This window comes from Magnolia sinica, chromosome 1 (genome assembly GCF_029962835.1).
Source record: "Magnolia sinica isolate HGM2019 chromosome 1, MsV1, whole genome shotgun sequence".
Lineage (NCBI taxonomy): Eukaryota > Viridiplantae > Streptophyta > Magnoliopsida > Magnoliales > Magnoliaceae > Magnolia > Magnolia sinica.
In genome coordinates, this window is record NC_080573.1 from 134,750,423 (window position 1) to 134,772,067 (window position 21,645).

General features: G+C 41.2%; 1 protein-coding gene across 1 annotated transcript in view; it reads right to left on the minus strand.

Moving 5' to 3' along the window:
• LOC131218894 (wall-associated receptor kinase 3-like) overlaps window positions 1–21,435 on the minus strand; it is a 40,629-nt gene extending 19,194 nt beyond the window's left edge. The window contains exon 1 of the mRNA XM_058213779.1: window positions 20,370–21,435. Within this exon, the coding sequence (XP_058069762.1) occupies window positions 20,370–21,258 (889 nt within the window). The 5' untranslated portion in view covers window positions 21,259–21,435. The remainder of the gene's footprint in view (window positions 1–20,369) is intronic.
• Between the last annotated feature and the right edge of the window lie 210 nt (window positions 21,436–21,645).

Below are 21,645 nucleotides of genomic sequence, written 5' to 3' on the forward strand. Positions count from 1 at the left end.
CCACCGCATGTTAGCATGAAGACCATACCGTGACGATCAAAAGAGGTCTTTATTAGAAATGTAGATGGATCAGGCACCAAATAAATCAAAGAGGCCAAGAAACTTAAAATAATTTGGAGAATCAAGAGGCCACTAAACTTATAATAATTTGGAGATATATGAAATAGGGATGTCCAAGTCCTGCTGGCAGGGGAGTTTTGGGCTTGCAGATTTTTTCTGCAGGGAGGATAGTGATGCTTCTTTTTTCTGCTCTGTTTATCTGTCATCCGATATGATAGGTGAGGTCCAATTCTTTTTGTGTCGAGCCTACCTGAAAATATAACTTGCACATCGTTTGTTCCTTCTTAACAAAGATACAAGGGGCGCGGCCGTTCTTTTGAAAAAAATAAAAAAGAGAGAGAGAGAAATAACCATCCTTATGGAGACGACTTGTGAACTTCATTTTCTATCAACCGGCTAGCATGTAAAACTTTATGATTCAATTCAATTTATATCCCCAGGACATGGATGAGACGGTTATGATTGCATAATAAAGGTGCGGTTCTTTAGATGGTCTCTAACAACTAGATGGATCAATTTCCTACTTGGACCTACTTTTATGTAAATAATCTTGACCGTCCATATCTAGGGCCATTAATCAAATGTTAGTATTCATTTAGTGTGATTTTTTCACGGTCACCCAAAAAATGTACATTTGACCTAACGAACAGTCTAGATCCAAGGATTGAACTAATTGTACCATTGTAATTAACCAGTACTAGCTAGCACTAAACTTATAGCGCCTGGAGAGCACAAAAGCATCTCTCTTTAACCTTGGTACACTTTGTTCATGTGTTCTATGAATATGGAATACCTCTTCAAACCTTGGTGGAGAGGATCGGTGAGGCCCAGATGTCCCACATACTTGCAGGACTACCAGGAATATACACTACCGTGGAGTGAAAACTCTGTGGGGCCCAACGTGATATATGTATTTTATCTACACCATTTGTTTTGCCAGCTCATTTTAGGACATGAGTTATGAAGTAGATCAAAAGCTCAAGTGGAACATACCATCCAAGAAATGCTTAAGTAGAACACACCATAAGAAAACAGTAATGTTGATTGAAAGACCACCATAAAAAAGTTCTTGAGGACATGGAAGTTTTGGATCAAATTGATATTTGTGTTTTTCCTTCATTCGGGCCTACGTGATCTTATCAAGAAGTTAAAAGTCAAATAAACATCACCTTAATATTTTGGAAAATTGACCGTACTCGCCTCGAAGTTTGGGTCAATTACCTCGAACGCTATGACACTCCATATATTCCATAAAGGGCCTTCTGACAGCTTTTGGAGATTGTTTCGGACGAAAATGCCCCTGACCTTGATTCAGTAGTTACACGATTTTCTAGGGACTAAGAAGTTACGTAGTATTTAATGCTAGTAAAGTGATGTGTATGGAACCCTTTTTGCGCGTGGGCAAGGACTAAACTCGTGGGGCCTATATTGATGTATGTGTATAATCCATATCGTCCATGCTTTTTACCGTGTCATTTTAGGGCTAGGGCCTAAATATCAGCCTGATCCAAAGCTCGTGTGGGTCACATAATAGAAAATAATGGTGACAATGGAACTCGTTGTTGAAACTTTCCAGGCTCACTGTGATGTTTGTTAGAAGTGGATACTACCCAAGTCAGGACTTTTTGGGCCCACGCCGAGCTGGCCGACAAGATGGACGGAACGGATCTCCCCATTGTTAGCCTTAGACTATTGTACCAATGGCTATCCTTTCATTTGGTAGTAAAGGAAGTGAACATGTAACAACCACGACCTGGGAAAACTACGAACCATGACAACCACTACCCATATAACATGAGAATCACGACCCTCACTAGATTACAATCACGACCCTTACCACATAACAACCACGACCCAGGTATGGGTCGTGGTTGCCATGTTATATAGGTCATGGTTTTCATGAGGAAAGAGTCGTGTTTATCATGAGGTAGAAGTGTGGTTGGCCCGTTTTTCTTTCTTTCCCAGTGTAAGTTACGCGCGAGAGAGGAAATCAGATTGAGTACTCAGTTGGGCCCACCTTAAATGTATGTGGTCTATCCACGCCATCCATCCATTTTTCCATCTAATTTAAGGGGTTGACCCAAAATTGAAGCATATCCAAAGATCAATTGGAGTATACCACGACCTTAATCTGTAGCCTTCGATCCATTTACACTACCAAAAATGGATCGTGGTTGTCATGAGTCCTAGTTGTCATGTTAGATGGGTCGTGGTTGTTATGTTATATAAGTCATAGTTATCATGGGTCGTGGTTGTCATGTTATATGGGTTGTGGTTGTCATATTATATGGGTTGTGTTTGTTATGTGGTAAGGGTCGTAGTTGTCACGGGTTGTAGTTGTCATGTTATATGGGTCGTGATTGTCATGTTGAATGGGTCGTAGTTATCTTATTATATGGGCTGTGGTTCTCATGTTATATGGGTCGTTGTTGTCATGTTATATGTTAGATCTGTCTTATTTTTTATATCAAGCATTAAGACGAACTCACCAAATGGATGAACGGTTTGGATATAACATATACCTCATGATCAAACACACATAACTTGTTGACTTCAATACAGCAGCTATATAGCTGGTGTGAGGTACACTAGCCAATCCGCTTCCTCTGATCCACGTCCATATCCGGGACGGAAATGGATTGGCTACTCCCCGCTACTAATAGCCCCGTGGCTGGTGGTCGGTGCTCTATGGGCCCACTATGATGTATGTGTTACATCCATTTTTACAGATTATTTTAGAGTTTTATACCAAAAATGAGAGGGATATAAATTTCAAGTGGACCACACCACAGGAAAACAATGGTAATTGGATAACCACTACCCATGACAACCACGACCCATATAACAGGATAACTGCGACCCATATAACATGACAACTGCGATCCATATAACTGCGACCCATATAACAGGATAACTGCGACCCAAATAATAGGACAACTGCGACCGTGACCCATATAACAGGATAATTGCGACCCATATAACAGGACAACTACGAACCATATAACAGGACAACTGCGACTTAAATAATAGGACAACCGGAACTGCGACCCATATAACAGAATAACTACGACCCATATAACAGGACAACTGTGATCCATACAACTAAGACCCATATAACATGAAAACAACAATCCATACAACTGCATGCGGCCCATTTAGGTCATGGTTGCCATGTTATATGGGGCCACAACCTGACCATTGCCCATGTAACTTGAAGGCAAATGGACCGTTGTTATTATTTGGCTATGGCCCACCCATGATGTGGGTCCACTAGATGGGAAGTGCCATTAACTATACAGATATACATGAAGCTTGGGGTGATCCATTATTTTAGGTGGGCCATTGAGCTATTAAAAAAAATCCTGCAGAAGCCCTTTTTGCCTCTATGTTACATCATTTCACTTTTGCCTCTTGAACCTAGACCGTTGCTTAAGTTTTGATTTGACCACCCAATTTCTGGTCACCAATCTAATGGCTACAGTGAATCTCAGTGTGTTTTTCAGGTTAAGAGACTGGGACCCAACTACAAAGTGTGTGATGAGATTTACGTAAAAAGTGTCCATTTGACAGATGGTCTATACACGTGATCACATGTACGGTCAAGATTTGGATTGCTGGTGGGAGGACATATAAAAAGTGTGGCCGAGCAAAAGATGAGATGGGTTAGCTTTTCCACTTCAAGGCTCCTGCATTTCTTGCTGCTACAGCCAACATGTGGTGAGGAATCATTTAGAGCTGGGCCTCGGACCGAGTCGGATCGGATTTGGTCCAACTCGACCAGGTTCGAAATTTGTAGGTCCCGACCCAAACTCAATCCGATTCGGGACTGGATCCGGGTCATTTAACTCGAACAGATCCAAATTCTTGCTGGCCTGAATCGATCCGAGTCCGACTCAGTCAGGAAAATCGAGTCAAATCGGATTGAGTAAGGTTCAGATAAAAAACTGATGGACGGTGTGGATAAACCAAAAAAAGTTCAAGATGGGCCCCACATAATTTACTCAGTAGGAAAAAAATGGACAGTTAGCTTCTTAAAGAAGCTTTACACCACAGACAGATAACTTCTTGAAGAAGCTTTACACCACAGACAAATAGCTTCTTGAGGAAGCTTTGTAACTCCCAAGTGGCTAGTGGTCGGTGTTCCGTGGGGCCCACTATGATGTATGTGTGTCATCCATGCCGTCCATCTATTTTTATATATCATTTTATGATATGAAAAAAGAAAATGAAGTATATCTCAATCTTAAGTGGACCACATTACAGGAAACAGTGTTGAATGAATTTTGACCATTAAAAACGTTTTGGAGGTAATAAAAGTTTTGGATCAAGCTTATATTTATTGTTTCCCTTCATCTGGGTCTTTATGACCAAATCAACCGATTGGATTTCAAATAAATAGTACAGTGGGCCTTTGGAGGATTTTAATGGTGAATATCCATTCATTATTGTTTTGTTGTGGTGTGGCCCACCTAAGATTTATATCCCTATACTTTTTTTTATCAAGCCCTAAAATGATTTATAAAAATGGATGAAACACGTACATCATGGTGGGGCCCACAGAGCACCCACCATCAGCCGCGGGGCTGGTGTCAGGGGGAGTAGCCGATTCGTCTCCCTCCAAGTACGGAAGCGGATTGCGTACTGAGTGACTTAGTACGCTTAATGTACTGAGTAAACTCTTTAGGGCCCACCGTCATACATACATTTTATCCACTCCGTCCATCCTTTTTACCAGATAATTTTAGGGAGTTATCCCAAAAATGAAGCATATCCAAATCGCAATTGGAACACACCACCAAAAATAGTGTGAATTGAATTCTACCGTTGAAAAGTTCTTAGGGGCCACAAAAGTTTTAGATTAAGCTGATATTTGTGATTTCCCTTCATCCATGTCTGTGTGATCTTATAAATATCTTGGATGACAAATAAACATCACTGGGGACCTTAGAAAGGTATCAACGGAGGAAATCAATACTTCCACTCTTTCCTGTGGTATTGTCCCCTTTGAGATTTTTATATGCTTCAATTTTGGGATCAACGACTAAATTGATCTGTAAAAATGGATGAACGGTGTGGATAAATGTCATGCACTCAAGGTGGGCCCAACAGAGTTTACTCTGTACGATAAGAGCGTACTGAGTAACTCAGTACGCAATCCGATTTCTCCAAGTACTAGCTAGCACCAGCTATATAGCTGATCTAGGTACGTGTCATGCGAAGACGAGCACTGACACTCCTTGAGCTCTGAGTTGTACGAATGGTTCAAAGGAGATCCACATTACATGGCCCCACAGTGACGTATTTACTATATTCACACTGTTCATCTATTTTTAGAGATCATTTTAGAGCATTATCCAAAAAATGAATCATATCCAAAGATCACTTGGACCACACCATAAATAGCAGCGGAGATAATGATTTTCACCATTAAAAAATTTGTAAGGCCCACCATAACGTTTATTTTACATCAAATCTGTTCATAAGGTCACAAGTACCTGAAAAAACACATTTCATAAGGTCACAAGTACCTGAAAAAGCATATTTCATAAGGTCACAAGTACATGATTGAAGAGGAAAAACAAATTTCATATTGATCCAAAACTTCTGTTACCTTAAAAAGGGTTTCAATGGTAGACGTTCAATCTCCCAGTGTGGTCCAGTTGATGGTTAAATCTATCTTATTTTTTGGCTCAAGCCTTAAAATGAGCTCGCCAACTGGATGGACGGTTTGGATATAACACATACCTCGTGATTAGACCCGTAAAACTTACTAATTACCTAAGTCCATCAGCTTCGTACACCGTTCAAGCTGCGAGTCTCTTTCTCTTTCCCTCTTTCTCTCTTCCGAACACAAGTATAAATCATTTCTCAGTATATCTCTCTCCAGCAGAAAAATTCAAGCTCCAAAACCTTCTTCTCGCCTTCTTCTTCAACAGAAATAGAGAAGCAGATATGGAGAGAGAATCACAGATATAGAAAGATGGAGAGAGATAGAGAGATAGGGACGGGCTCAAGTGTACATTGGGTGGGATTTTTTGGCGCCGAATCGTAAAGCCTAGGTGGTAAAAGTAAAAAAGAAAATACACACACACACACACACACACACACACACACACACACACACACACACACACACACACACACACACACATAACATTAATGGTTGTAATAAGCCCAATTAAATATTTACTTTGCCCAAAAAATGATAAAATTCTAAGTCTTGAATAAGCTACTGGATTACGCTACCCGATCTTGACCGATCCTGACCATCGGTTCTGTTCGAATCGGGTTGGATCTGGTCTGATCGGGCCGGATCCACTGGTTCGGGTATGAAATGCCCAGCTTTAGGAATCATATATATAGCATTGATGCACCACCACATAAGTGCCCCCAGACTAGCTATAAAAGCACCACCCATGTTTTAGTGATCCATGCAGTCAATATCATGGGGGCCCACATTATATTAGGGATGCCATAAACTTCTCCCAAAATGGAGGATCCTAGCCCTTCAACCAACAAAATACAGATGGACAGTAAATATAGAAACTTAGCAACCGCATGGAAGAAAAGCCAGAGACTGGATGGCCAGGATCATCCAATCTGTATAAAAAAATTATGGCATACCCCATACATAGTGGTGGGGCCCACAGACCATCGAGCGTTGAATGGCTAAGTGGTCCATTTGCCAGTTCAGGCTAGAGACATGCGGTGGTAGGACGCAATTTGCGTCTGTCTCCAGATGGAAGCGAATTGGCTGGTATATTTCACACCGAACGCGGATTTCTTGCAAAAGCCTTTCGCATGGAGTTCCTGCTGAAAACTCAGGTGGGGCACTGTGATGTTTCTGAAAAATCCACTCCATCCATCTATTTTGTGAGTTCATTTTAGGACATCTTGTCAAAAATGAACCATATCCGAAGCTCAAGTGAACTGAAGATGTGATAATTAAATGTCCACAGTTGAAATATTTTTGTTTTCAGTTCATCTAAACATTACTGTTGAACCCAGGAAGGCTTCAACGGTAGAAATTTCCCTAACCACATTTTCCTTTAGTACAGCTCACTTGAGCTTTGGATACGGTTCTTTTTTAACAAAATATCCTAAAATGAAATCATAAAATGGATGGATAAGGAGGATTTCTCACAAACATCATAGTGGGCCCATCTAAGTTCCCAGAGGAGGAACTTCCTGCAAAGGCTAATTTGGCAGGAAATCGGCGTCCTCTCACACAGCTGTTGTATTGATGTCAGCAAGTTTTGTGGATCGCATCATGCGGTATGTGTTATATCCAAACTATCCATTCATTTGGCGAGCTTGTTTTAATGATTATAGAAAAATAAGACAGATGTAACTATCAAGTGGACCACACTACAAAAAGCAATGAGGGATTGAACGTCTGTCATTGAAACATTTTGAGGGTCACAGAAGTCTTAGATCAATATGAAATTTGTTTTTCCTATTTATTCAAGTCTTTGTAACCTTATGAATGGATTGGATTGAAAATAAACGTTATGGTGGGCCCTATGAATTATTTAACGGTGAAAATCATTATCTCCTCTGTTATTTGTGGTGTGGCCCATATGATCTTTGGATATGATTCATTTTTTAGATAATGCTCTAAAATGATATCTAAAAATAGATATATGGTGTAGATATAATAAATACATCACTATGGGTCCCATGTAACCGTTCCTACAACTCGAGCTGGAGGAGTAGCGTCAGGGGGAGTAACCAATCACGACACGTACTACAACAGCTATATATGCTGGTGTTGGTACATGGACGCAGCTGGCACGGACACATACGTACCTACAGCAGCTATATAGCTGCATGTGGTACACGTGGATTGCATCCTACCCCGGGCAGGGCTCTGCGGGGCCTACTGTGTAGACGTGGGTGTATCGAAAAAACAAATATTAGCTGCTCCCAAGAAGTTTTTAACGGTGGACATTAAATCCCCACTTCGTAATCCACTTAAGCCCTATACATTAAATTACGGTGGGCCCCACAACCATCCCGGTGGGGGTATGACGCAATCTACATCCATGGTACACCAGCCAATCTGCTTCCGCGAAGCTAACTAGCTGTTGTACTGATGTTAGTAAGTTTTGTGGTCCTATCACGAGGGATGTGTTATATCCAAACCATCCATCCATTTCGCAAGCTCATCCTAAGGCTTGAGACTAAAAATAAGGCAGATCTAAAGATAAAGTGGACCACTGCGAAAAGCAACGGGGGATTTAACGTCTACCATTAAAACCCTTTTAGGGGTCATAGAAATTTTGGATCAACATGAAATTTGTTTTTCCTCTTCATACAGGTATTTGTGACCTTATAAACAGATTGGATGGAAAATAAATGTTATGGTGGGCCCTATAAATCACAACAGGACCCACGATCCTTATAACATCACAACATCCATCCTTATTACGTTATAACCACGAACTATACACATCAAGTAAAAACCGCGACCCATATAACACGATAACTACGATCCATATAATATGACAACCACGACCCATATCAATCATGATCCCTATAATATGACAACTACGACCCATATAACATGAAAACCATGACCTATACGAACCACGCCCTATATAAAATGACAACCACGACCCATATAACATGACAACCACGACCCATATAATATGACAATCACGACCCTTGCAACATAACAACCATGATCCATTTGAAGGGTCATGGTTCACATGCACAATGGATCGTGATTTTGATCCACAAAAGGTCGTGGTTGATATTTGATGCTACCCATATAATGACATAACAAAAAGGATGGGCGGCATAGATTATTCACATACATCAATGTGGACCCATTTAGGTCGTGGTTTGCATGGGTCGTAGTTGACATGTTATATGGGTCGGGGTTGTCATGTTGCATGGTTCGTGGTTTGCAACATGTTCACTTCATTTTCTACCAAACCATCGGTACAATAGCCTAAGGCCCACAATGGGATGATCTGTTCCGTTCACCTTGTAGGCCTGCTTGCCGTGGGTCCAAAACGTCCTGACTTAGGTAGTGTCCACTTCTAACAAACATCACAGTGAGCTTGGAAAGTTTCAAGAGTGGGTTCTAGTGTCACCATTATTTTCTATTATGTGACCCACACGAGCTCTGGATTAGGCTGATATTTGGGCCATAGCCCTAAAATGACACTGCAAAAAGGATGGGTGGCATGGATTATACACATACATCAATGTGGGCCTCAATGTATTGTCAAATTCTCAAGTCGTGGTAGTAACACAATACGGGTCGTGGTTGTAATGTGGTAAGGGTCGTAGTTTTCATGGGTCGCGGTTGTTATGTTACATGGGTCGTGGTTGTCATGGGTCTTGGTTATCATGGATCGTGGTTGTCATGGGTTGTAGTGGTCATGGATCGTAGTTATCATGTTATATGGGTCGTGGTTCTCATGTTATATGGGTCATGATTGTCATATTATATGAGTTGTGGTTGTCATGTTATATGGGTCGCGATTGTAATGTGGTAAGGGTCGTAGTTGTCATGGGTCATGTTTGTTACATGTTTGCCGAAAATAAAGACAAATATAAAGATAAACTGGACCACACTACAGAAGTGTTAGATCAAGCTTATATTTATTTTTTTTCCTTTCATCCATGTCCTTGTGATCATATAAAAAGGTTTCAACGGTGGAAATCATTATTCCAACTGTTTCCTATGGTAAGGTCCACTTGATCTTTGGGTATGATTAAATTTTGGATTCAACTCCTAAAATAAGATGGAAAAATGGATGGACGGCGTTGATAGACCTCATACATTCACAGTGGTACTCCAGCCAATCCGCTTCGTCTTCTGATGCGGATTAGAAGTTACTCGACTTACGTGTAGCTATAGGAGTCTTCGAAGAGTCCAGATTCCCAAGACCTCGAGAAGACTATTTTAGTAAGTCACGTTACTCGACTTACGCATCCCAATATATGTACAGATGAATGGACTTATTAGGCCCATTGTGATGTATATATTTTATCCATGCCGACCATTCATTTTGAAAGATCATTTTAAGGAATGCGCCAAAAAATGAGGCATATCAAAGGCTCATGTGGACCACACCATAGAAAGCAGTGAAATTGAAAACCTACTATTGAAAACCTTTTGGGGCATGACAAGCACAACCTTTATCAACCACAACCCGCATAACATGATAACCACGACCCATATAAAATGATAACTATGACCCGTGACAATCACGACCCAGATGACAACAACGACCCATAAAACATGACAACAACGACCTATATAACATGACAACTACAACCCACAACCATGACCCATATAACATGACAACTATGACCCACAACCATGACCCATAAAACTTAACAATTACGACCCATGATAATCACGACCCGTATAAAATGACAACCATGACCCATATAACTTCACAACCACGACCCATATAATATGACAACCTCAACCCTTTCTACATGACAACCACAATCCATTCGAAGGGTTGTGGTTCACATGCACAATGGATCGTGGTTTTGATCTACAAAGGGTCGTGGTTGATATTTGACCCTACCCCTAAAATGACACAACAAAAAGGATGGGCGGCACGGATTATTCACATACATCAATGTGGGCCCATTTGGGTCATGGTTTGCATGGGTCGTATTTGTCATGTTATATAGGTCGTGGTTGTCATGTTGCATGGTTCGTGGTTTGCAATGTGTTCACTTCTTTTTCTACCAAACCATTGGTACCATAGCTTAAGGTCCACAATGGGGTGATTCGATCCATCCACCTTGTCGGCTAGTTCGTTGTGGATTCAAAAAGTCCTGACTTGGGCATTATCCACTTCTAACAAGCATCACATGAGAACCATGACCCTATATAACATGGCAACCACGACCCAAATGGGCCCACCTAAAATAATGGATCACCCCAAGCTTCATGTAGATCTGTATAGTTAATGACACTTCCCATCTAGTGGACCCACATCATGGGTGGGCCACATCCAAATAACAACAATGGCCCATTTGCCTTCAAGTTACACTAGCAATGGTCGGGTTGTGGCCCCATATAACATGGCAACCACGACCCAAATCGGCCGCAGTTGTATGGATAATTGTTTTCATGTTATATGGGTCTCAGTTGTATGGATCGTAGTTGTCCTGTTATATGGGTCACAATTATTTTGTTATATGGGTCGCGGTCGCGGTTGTCCTGTTATTTAGGTCGCAGTTGTCTTGTTATATGGTTCGCTGTTGTATGGATCGCAGTTGTCCTGTTATATGGGTCGCAGTTATCCTGTTATATGGGTCGCAGTCGCAGTTGTCCTATTATTTGGGTCGCAGTTATCCTGTTATATGAGTTGTGGTTGTCATGGGTAGTGGTTATCCAATTACCATTGTTTTCCTGTGGTGTGGTCCACTTGAGATTTATATCCCTCTCATTTTTAGTATAAAACTCTAAAATAATCTATAAAAATGGATGAACGGAATGGATGTAACACATACATCATAGTGGGCCCACAGAGCACCGACCACCAACCACCGGGCTGTTAGCAGTAGGGAGTAGCCAATCCGTTTCCGTCTCGGATATGGTCGTGGATCAGAGGAAGCGGATTGGCTGGTGTACCGCACACCAGCTATATAGCTGTTATATTGAAGTCAGCAAGTTATGTGTGTCTAATCATGAGGTATATGTTATATCCAAACCGTTCATCCATTTGGTGAGTTCGTCTTAATGCTTGATATGAAAAATAAGACAGATCTAACATATAGTATGAGAACCACGACCCATATAACATGAGAACCACGACCCATATAATAAGAAACTACGACCCATTTAACATGACAATCACGATCCATATAACATGACAACGTACCACAACCCATAACAAATACAACCCTTACTACATAATAACCACAACCCATATAACATAACAACCGCGACCATTACAACCACGACCCATATAACATAACAACCGCGACCATTACAACCACGACCCATATAACATGACAACCACGACCCATGATAACTAGGACCTATATAACATAACAACCACGACCCATCTAACATGATAACTACGACCCTATGACAACCACGGTCCATTTTTTGTAGTGTAAATGGATCGAAGGCTATAGATTAAGGTCATGGTATACCCCAATTGATCTTTGGATATGCTTCGATTTTGGGCTCAAACCCTTAAATTAGATGGAAAAATGGATGGATGGCGTGGATAGACCACATACATTTAAGGTGGGCCCAATTGAGACTCAATTCGATTTTCTCTCTCGCGTGCAACTTATACTGGGAAAAAAAGAAAAACGGGCCAACCACACTCCTACCTCATGACAACCACGACCCTTTCCTCATAAAAACCACGACCCAGGTTTTTATGAGGAAAGGGTCGTGATTGTAATGTAGTGAAGGTCATAGTTCTCATGTTATATGGGTCGTGGTTGTCATGAGTCGTAATTTTCCCAAGTCGCGGTTGTTACATGTTCACTTCCTTTACTACCAAATGAAAGGTTAGTCATTGGTACAATAGTCTGAGGCCAACAATGGGGAGATCTGTTCCGTCCATCTTGTCGGCCAGCTCGGTGTGGGCCTAAAAAGTCCTGACTTGGGCAGTGTCCACTTCTAACAAATATCACGGTGAGCCTGGAAAGTTTCAACAACAGGTTCCATTGTCACCATTATTTTCTATTAAGTGACCTACACGAGCTCTGGATTAGGCTGATATTTAGGCCCTAGCCCTAAAATGACACGGTAAAAAAGATGGGCAGCATGGATTATACACATACATCAATATGGGCCCCACGAGTTTAGTCCTTGCCCACGCGTAAAAAGGTTCCGTACACATCACTTTACTAGCATTAAATACTACGTAACTTCTTAGTCTCTAGAAAACCGTACAACTACCGAATCAAGGTCAGGGGTATTTTCATCCGAAACAAACTCTAAAAGCTGTCAGAAGGCCTTTTATGGAATGAGTCGGGATCCTCTGTTATCAGGTCAACAGAGAATTCCTGTTACCCTAATGGTTTGGCGTCCGAAGCTGTTTTTTATTTTTTTTTATTTTTTTGGTGAGTGGTGACGTGGACCAATGAGAATTAGGGTATCAGGAATTCCCTGTTGACCTGATAACAGAAGATCCGGACTCTTATGGAATATATGGGGTGTTGCAGCATTCTAGGTAATTTGCCCAAACTTCGAGGCAAGTACAGTCAATTTCCTTAATATTTTTGCATCAAGCCAGAACACACAACTTCAATCATAAGATTTATTCTTTTGGCACCAAGCCAAAACACACGACTTCAATCATAAACATCTGAAAGAAAGAAAGAAAAAGGAAAAGAAAAACCTCTTCATCTCTCACCCACACAGATTATTTAAAACTCTTCTCACCATCTCACCCTTCTTCTTCTTCTTCTTGGGAGAGAAGTCAACCTTAATATTCACCCTCACTCAAAGAATTGCTTGAAGGTGTCCACGGTCAGTTCTTGCACTTTTGAAGCTATTTCGCCAAGACCCGGCCCATCGCCATCCTCACTGTTCCCTTCTTTCCCCTCACCACCTTGTTCAGCAGCCCGGTCTACCCCTTGCTCATCTCCATCTCCAATCAAACACAACCTTCCCATCACCTCGTTCATGGTTGGCCTTTCCTTACCACTGAACTTGAGACAATCCTCTGCAAGCTTCGCAAGTTCTTGCAACTGATCCATCCCTGCTTCCACCGGGAGACCATTCTGGACAACGAACTCTATACGATTCTGATTCATCTCGGAAATGAAATACATAGTAAGGCTACCACCCTTTTGCTTGCTCTGGTCAGAGTTGGGATCCTGACCCGTTAAGAGCTCGACTAGTACAACGCCAAAGCTATACACATCACTCTTCTCCGTCAGCTGCTTTGTGTGAATATACTCAGGATCCAGATACCCGATTGTCTGATTTACATAGGACACTCTCGACAACACCCTCGCCACTCCAAATTCGACTACTTTGGGGTTGCTGTTTTCATCCAAGAGTATGTTTGATGACCTCACATTCCTATGCCAGACACCGAGTGCATGCAAATCGACAAGGGCCCTTGCCGTTCCCTTGGCAATCTTCAAGAGGTCTTTCCACTGCAAGTGAGTTTCGGGATCTGCATTCGCATGGATATGGTCGTAGAGAGTGAGGTCGGAGACATACTCATAGACTAACCACGGATCAGGTTTGGTCTCCAAGCAACAGCCCAAGAGCTTCACTACGTTCAGATGGTTGACACGGCAAAGAGTCATTACCTCGTTCAGGAACGGTTGGCGCTCCTCTTCTTCCTCCATCTTGAATGGCCTCATATCAATCTTCCTACCATCAAGAAGCTTACCTATAGACCTTATACCCTGACGTATCCTCATAACAAGGTCGGAACCCCTCTTGAGGAGTTTGATTGCCTTCATGAGGTTTTCTTGAGTGAAGATTTTGGGAATCTGATCACTAGCACTAGTAGCACCAGTTTCATTAGTAGCATCGATCAAGCCTTGCAAGAAGGGGCCTTCATTGTTGTTGAAGGTTTCTTGCGCCATTTGAATGAGCTTCTTTTCAAGGAAAGAGTCATATGACCATGATGCTCCTAGAAGGCTCACCGCCAGTCCTAAACCAGCTGCTCATTTGCCATCCAAACCCAACCCCATGTTAGTTTTAAGCCATTGTTCTAAAACTCGACCAGGTTCTGACTCGATCCCGACCGCACCATTGAGTGTATTTACGATAGTGTTTGTTATCTTACATTAGTAACATTAATTGGGCGAGTCCAGTCTATGCTGAGGCCATTATCAGCATCACACATGCCAAAGATTGGAGTCTTCGAGACGTTCATCAGGTGGGGCCCTTGAATTTGGATGGTCCAGTACTCATCAGCTAAACGACGAGTGTATGAGAAGAATCAAGAGTTAGAAAACAAATGACAAGCGGTTTGGATTCGATTTACACTCGTGGCTCAGTTGATGAGCGGGCCATGTGTTCAGACTACACATCTTAGCTACAAAAACACCCCAAGTTCTTCATGTGAAATCCACTCCGACAGTCAGGCGCACTCCTCTATGTTGGGTCCTGGGGCCAAAAATCATCAAGATGCAGAACTCACAGGGACCAGACCACAGAGAACAATAAGGATGGACTGCCAACCCATTGCTTTGTTTGTGAGGCCCCTGTGGTTGTCTTTTATCAAATCTGTTCATTAGGTCTGGCTCGCCGGGATGAAGGGAAGATACAAAAATCAATCTAACCCAAAACTAAGAGAGGCTACAGCATGTTACTATAGAGGTTATTGGTGCAATTTTACATTGTTCATATTGGGCTGATCTTTTTGTATGTATCATGAATATGAGTTTTATCACCTGATGGACCCCACAGATTTATATAAAATATAGTGGCCGCCTGGGTGTTCCACGCACTCCAAAAAAAGGTTTTTGTATACTACTATTACAAAAATTCCGGTCCCTTTTAAAGCAGGTTTCGGTGCCCACCGTACCACAGTTGGTCAGCTAGATTTCAGGGATAGATTTTTACCCCCATTGAATCTTATATGATCTTAACGGATCATATTCTAGATTCTATGCTCCAAGATCATATTCTAGATACTATGCTCCAATGGACGTCCAAAGAAACATTTTTTGAAGGAATGACTGTATGAGATGAATTAATTTGAAATATTTAAAAGTCTGAATTGCTTATGTTCGAATCTTCAAAGAAGCGTGATTGTATTACTCGAGTGCTGATTGTCCGTGTTGAAGGCACAGGAAAATTCAGTGCCGTTGCTTCTCATTGGTTTACATCTGAAGACGCAAGCTGACAAAACACACCAATTTTCTCTATGGCAGATGGACTATGGACTATGGACTACACAAACCAACTTTTAACGGGTGGAACATCTCTAACCCCGGCCACTATGATTTATATATTAGATCCACACTGTCCATCAATTTTTCTGGATTATTATACAGCATGAGCCCAAAAGCAACAACCATCCAAAGCTCCAGTGGACTACACTACAGAAAGCGGCGGGATTGTTATAACCTTCATAGTGTCGAGTAGGGTCGACTGTCGGGTTTATTTGTCATCTAATCTCATACTATGGAATTCTTTTAAAGAAATGGATGGACAGTGTGGATCTAAGAAATGCATCATCATAGGGCCTGCCTAAATTTCAAATATTAAAGAAATTATATTGCTTGCGGGGAGAAAAGAAGGTCGGCAATGTTGACATATGGAACTTCCGCAGGCCCTACTATGTTGTATTTATTAGATCCACACCTTCCATCTATTTTTTCCATACAGGAGACAAAAAACTTTTTAAAAAAAAAAAAAAGAAAAGAAAAAAACAAAGAGGCATTTCCCTTCATTCAGGTCTATGGGATGTTGAATATATATATATATATATATATATATATATATATATATATATATATATATATATATATATATATATATATATATATATATATAAGGTTTGCGGAAAAAGAGAAGAAGGATTTTGAGTATATATGTGGTAAGCGGAGTATTATAATATTTACTCACCTAATCCGAGTATGGAACTTGTGTGTTCGCACTGAAACACCCGCACTCACGCACAGGCTCGATCTCGGTCACAGGCTCGGTGCAAGGGTGTGGGCATGTATGGTTGTAGAGGCGCTAGTGGCATACTTTGCACCAACTGCTTGTAGTAGCCATGTATTAGTTTCTCCCAATAGTTAGAAATGGTCATTTGGGTTAAATTCCCTGGACCATAACTCTCAGCCACCATAGCCTATATATACTGGGCCTGGATGAGTTTCTAAACCATCACAACATATTCTAGCAGACTCATACGAACCATATTCACTCCTACAAACCACAAGTTCCAGCAAGACAGCAAGGTTCATCTGAACCATTGCTTGAAGATCAGACCAGCGGTGTTGTCTAGAACGGTTTATCTAAACCATTAACTAAGGACTGACCAGTGTAGTGGTCTAATTCACATTTCTTCTTCTCATTTTCTTTCTGAAAATTTTCCTTTTATTCTCTGTCAGAAATTGTGTAACAAAGTCCCATTAGTGGGTCTTCATGTTTGCTTAACGCAAATCCACACCAGGCTCGTCATATCCTAGCAGCAATTTGCCTGTAACCTTTCAGCATACTCAAATTATTTGAGTTGGGGCAAATAACACTTCAAGGACAACGTTCTCATACATGCTTTAGCCTATCCTGATTTCAGGATATTTTGGTTTTCATATTTTACAGAAAATATTATTTATGTATAATTTCTCAACATGGGACAGAGATAATGGATAGGTTGGATGTCTGAACCACATCTTATATAAGCAATTGGGAAGGTTTTAATCAGTGGCATTCACCCTCAATATACTGTTATCTATGTGTGGTCTACCTAAGCCGTGGATTGGCCCTATTTTCAGGCCCATGGGCCACCATGGAAGGGTCCACTAAATGAATAGTGTGATGTTTGACACACATCAGGATGGGGTTCACAGAGGTCGAACTCATGGAAGCTCCCATGTGGTTGACCTAAATTGAACCTTTTTCCTATGCATATTTATCCATAATTTTGTATGTGTGTTGGCACATGTAGGCATGCATGCGGCACACCATCAAAGATAATCATACAAAATATTCAGGCTCGACCATTTAACAAGCAGCCATGTGTTATTGGAAAGTGAGAAGATAAGCCTTAACAATTTTTTTCGCATGGTCAGCCTAATGATGTGATGACATCCTTATCCACCAGTTAGATGTTCCATATTATTTCCAGACTTGGCATGTGTGTGAAACAGATTGTCTGGTAACTCAAGGAATTTTCAAAGGCAAAAGAGAGTGTCATCGTACCTAGAGCGTATATTAATCCCGGGTTACCTGCAACCATAACGGTGACTACATGTCAGACTTCTCGAAAAAACAAATTGGAATATAAAATAAGAAATAGACTAAGAAGATACAAAGAGTGGGTTATTTTATGAAAAATAAACTTAGAGTTTTCATCAATTTCAAACAGTGAAAGACGATGGTAGAAAAATAATCAAGATGAAAGGTTAAGGTATTGACGATAGATAACGATGAGGAATTCACTTCTGAAGAATTCAATCAGTATTGTAAGGATAGAGGGATCGTAAGGCACAACACGGTGCACCACGCACTAGAGCAGATTGGTATATCTGAGCGGATGAATCAAACTTTATTGGAGAGGGCCCGATACATGATCAATAATGCTCAGTTGGCCAAGAAATTGTGGACTGTTAACATAGCTTGTTACTTGGTGAATCGATCTCCTTCTACGACAATTGAATATGAAATTTTAAAGGAAGTGTGGAGTGGTCAGCAGGTGGACTACTCGGGACTGCGTGTATTTGGTTGCAATGTTTGCTCTCGCGTACCGTCAATTGAGTGAGATAAGCTGGGCCAAATGACTAAAAAGTATGTCTTTGTCAGCTATGGTAATGGTGTGAAAGGGGTATAAGCTATATTACCATATCACACAGAAGATTATTCTCAGTCGCCACGTCATATTCAATGAAGTATATATCTTTATTTCATAAGGATGAGCACAATGAAGTTGAAAGGTTAGTTGTGGACATTCAGTTCGATAGAAATGAGACATAGGCTTATGTTGTGCAGACACAGGTACAGGAGCAGGTGGAGTAGCCATACATGAGAAGGAATCCACCAAGGGATTGTAGGTTACCAGTGAGATACATATATGATTCAAATGTCGCATTTGACCACATTACGAATGAGGGGGATCCATATACTTTTAAGGAGGCTTGACGATGTAACTGCTAAAAAGTGAAAAGTAGCAATACACGATGAGATAGACTCCCTGTACAAGAATGAGATGTGTGAGTTGGTGGAGGTTTACATCGGCTGAAAAGCAATCGGGTGCAAGTGGATTTTCAAGAAAAAACAATATAGGTACAAGATAATGTTGGTAGCGAATGAATAAGCTCAGAGAGAATATGTAGACTTCACTGAGATATTCGCGCCTGTAGTGAAGAGAGTATTTATCATATTTGTATTGGCACTTATTGCCCAATACAATTTTGAGCTGGAACAAATAGATGTAAAAATTGCCTTCCACCATAAAAAAGTAGAAGAGCAAATTTATATAAAGCAACCAAAAGGTTTCAAAATATATGGGGTAGAGAACAAGGTTTTTTTTAGGTTGAAGAGGTCGTTGTACAGCCTAAAATAGTCTCCTAGACAATTGTATAAGAAATTTAATTATTTTATGGTGTCAAAAGTTTACCACGAATGAGTATAATCATTGTCTATTACGAGATACTGAGTGATAGGAAGTTCATTATCTTATTATTGTATGTTGATGACATACTTATCGTTAGTCATAACATATTTAAGATGGACATACTGAAGACTCAGCTATAAGGGACATTCGAGATGAAAAATCTAGAGGCTGTAAAGAGGATTATCGGCATTGACATATACATATACAAGAAGAAGAGCATGTTATGATTATCTCAAGCGGAATACATTGAGAATGCATTAATAAAGTATTGGATAGACAAGCTAAAACCAGTCAGTGTTCCCTACGTAGTTAATTTTAAGCTTTCTTCTGAACAGCTGAAACAAATTAAGAAAAGCAGAATATGTCTCATATGACTTATTCGAACGCAGTTAGTAGCTTGATGTATGACATGGTTTGTACAAGATCGAATATTTCACATACGGTGGGTGTTGTTAGAAAATACATATCTGACTCTGGCAAACAACACTGGGAGGCGATGAAATGGCTATTTCAATATATTCTAAGTACGCGAGATTACGTTTTATCATTTGAAAAATCAGGAGACAAGTTAATAAGCTATGTGCATTCAAATTATATGGGCAATGTGAATAATAGATGGTCGATTTCTAGTTACTCATTTGTGCAATTATGTGTAATTTGTTTAATTCATGATCTCTAGGTGTTTCCACAATTCCCAAACATTGTCTGGATCATCACATGGTGGGACCAGACCACATAGACAAACGGTTAGATCATCCACATGACAAGGTGTTCGGTAATTTGGCACCCTACCTCTACTTTCATGTGTATGACCATGTCTGCCTGGACTTCACTGGATCTTATCAGGGTGAACCAAATCATTGAAACCCATTGTCCGGAGATGTGTGGCCCAACTTAAGGACGATGCTAACACAGACCATATAGACAAACAGTCTAGAACAGCCGGTGGCGGGACATAAATCCTACTAAGAAGAATTCATCTCTGGTTCCTTGTGGGTATTCTTAAATTCACAAATCATTCAATGGTAAGTGAACGGTCTAGATGTCTACCTTCATGTCGACATCCTCCCTTCCCGTCGAGATACGGATTCCCGTCACCACCATCTTTACAGTAGCAGACATAGCCGGAACCCCTCCTTGAGATATTCCAGACGGTATTGGAACCGCACTTGCTTCCACTTAGGTCTTCCATGGCCCAGATAGCAGCCAACGGAAGGCCCAACTGATCTGTAGAATTCACATGGCTAGCGAAATTCATTAGTAACGACTCGTTGAAATGGTACTCATCTTCCACCAACCCCGCAAAGCTATACCTAGTCACGCAACTGGAATTAATGTAGTTGAAGAAATTCGTAACGTTGTAGCAGAACCGGGTATGTCCATCAGGTATCATGCTACGGCAGTGGCCGAGCCCGCCATGCACTGTATCCCCTGCCTTACCAAGCGTCCACTGATACTCGCAACCACTCACGAAGTTGGTGGTGTTGACGTAGGCCTTGGTGTCGCAGCCCAAGGCCACGAACTTAGTCCACCGACCCGACACCGTGAATGGCAATTGCAGCTGAATGCAATTTGCATTGGACGTGTTAGTAGAAGAATCACCAGGTATCAGCTGACTACCATTTCTGGCCGTGATCTGCTTGTCTACCGCCATCCGTCCTTTAATAAGTAGGATTACTTTTTCTGGAAGCTCGATTTTCTTAATTGGGAGCTGGACCTGGTCGAGGGTCAGGACTGGTGGACCGTCTTTATCATTGCAGGTGACCTTGTAACCTTCTAGATAACAACCTTCTTCGATTCCAAATGGGTAAGTGATGTCGATGTCACCGCACTGGCGGATGCAATTGCGGGGCAGTTTCATTCCTTTGGAATGTGAGGATCTGAAATAGAAGCTGAAGAGTATAAGTAATGGAAGAACAGAAACAGTTCGGGTTTTCATATCTGTGACTCGAGGAAGATGGAAAAGAAGAGACTAAAGGAGTCTATAATAATCAAAAGGTGATAATACGCACCAGGCCTTCGTGGGGGATTTTATAAAGGAAGAGAAGCCAGCTCTGCTGATGCTGGATTGCTTGGCTCATCTTTCTCACGTACGCATCATGCGTAAGCTCATTCACCCGCGTGAGTGCAGTTTCTGGGTGCTACCATTCTTACGTGACTGAGCATAAAGATATGGGCCCCAGCCTAGATGGTGAATGGATCAGACCGATTTTCCAAGAATGGTGATCTTAGCCGGTTTTCAAGGTGGGTTTAACATTTTCATGGCACTGACAAGTTTATGGAACCATTACATATAAGTGAATATACACAACATAGGTTCGTGTGG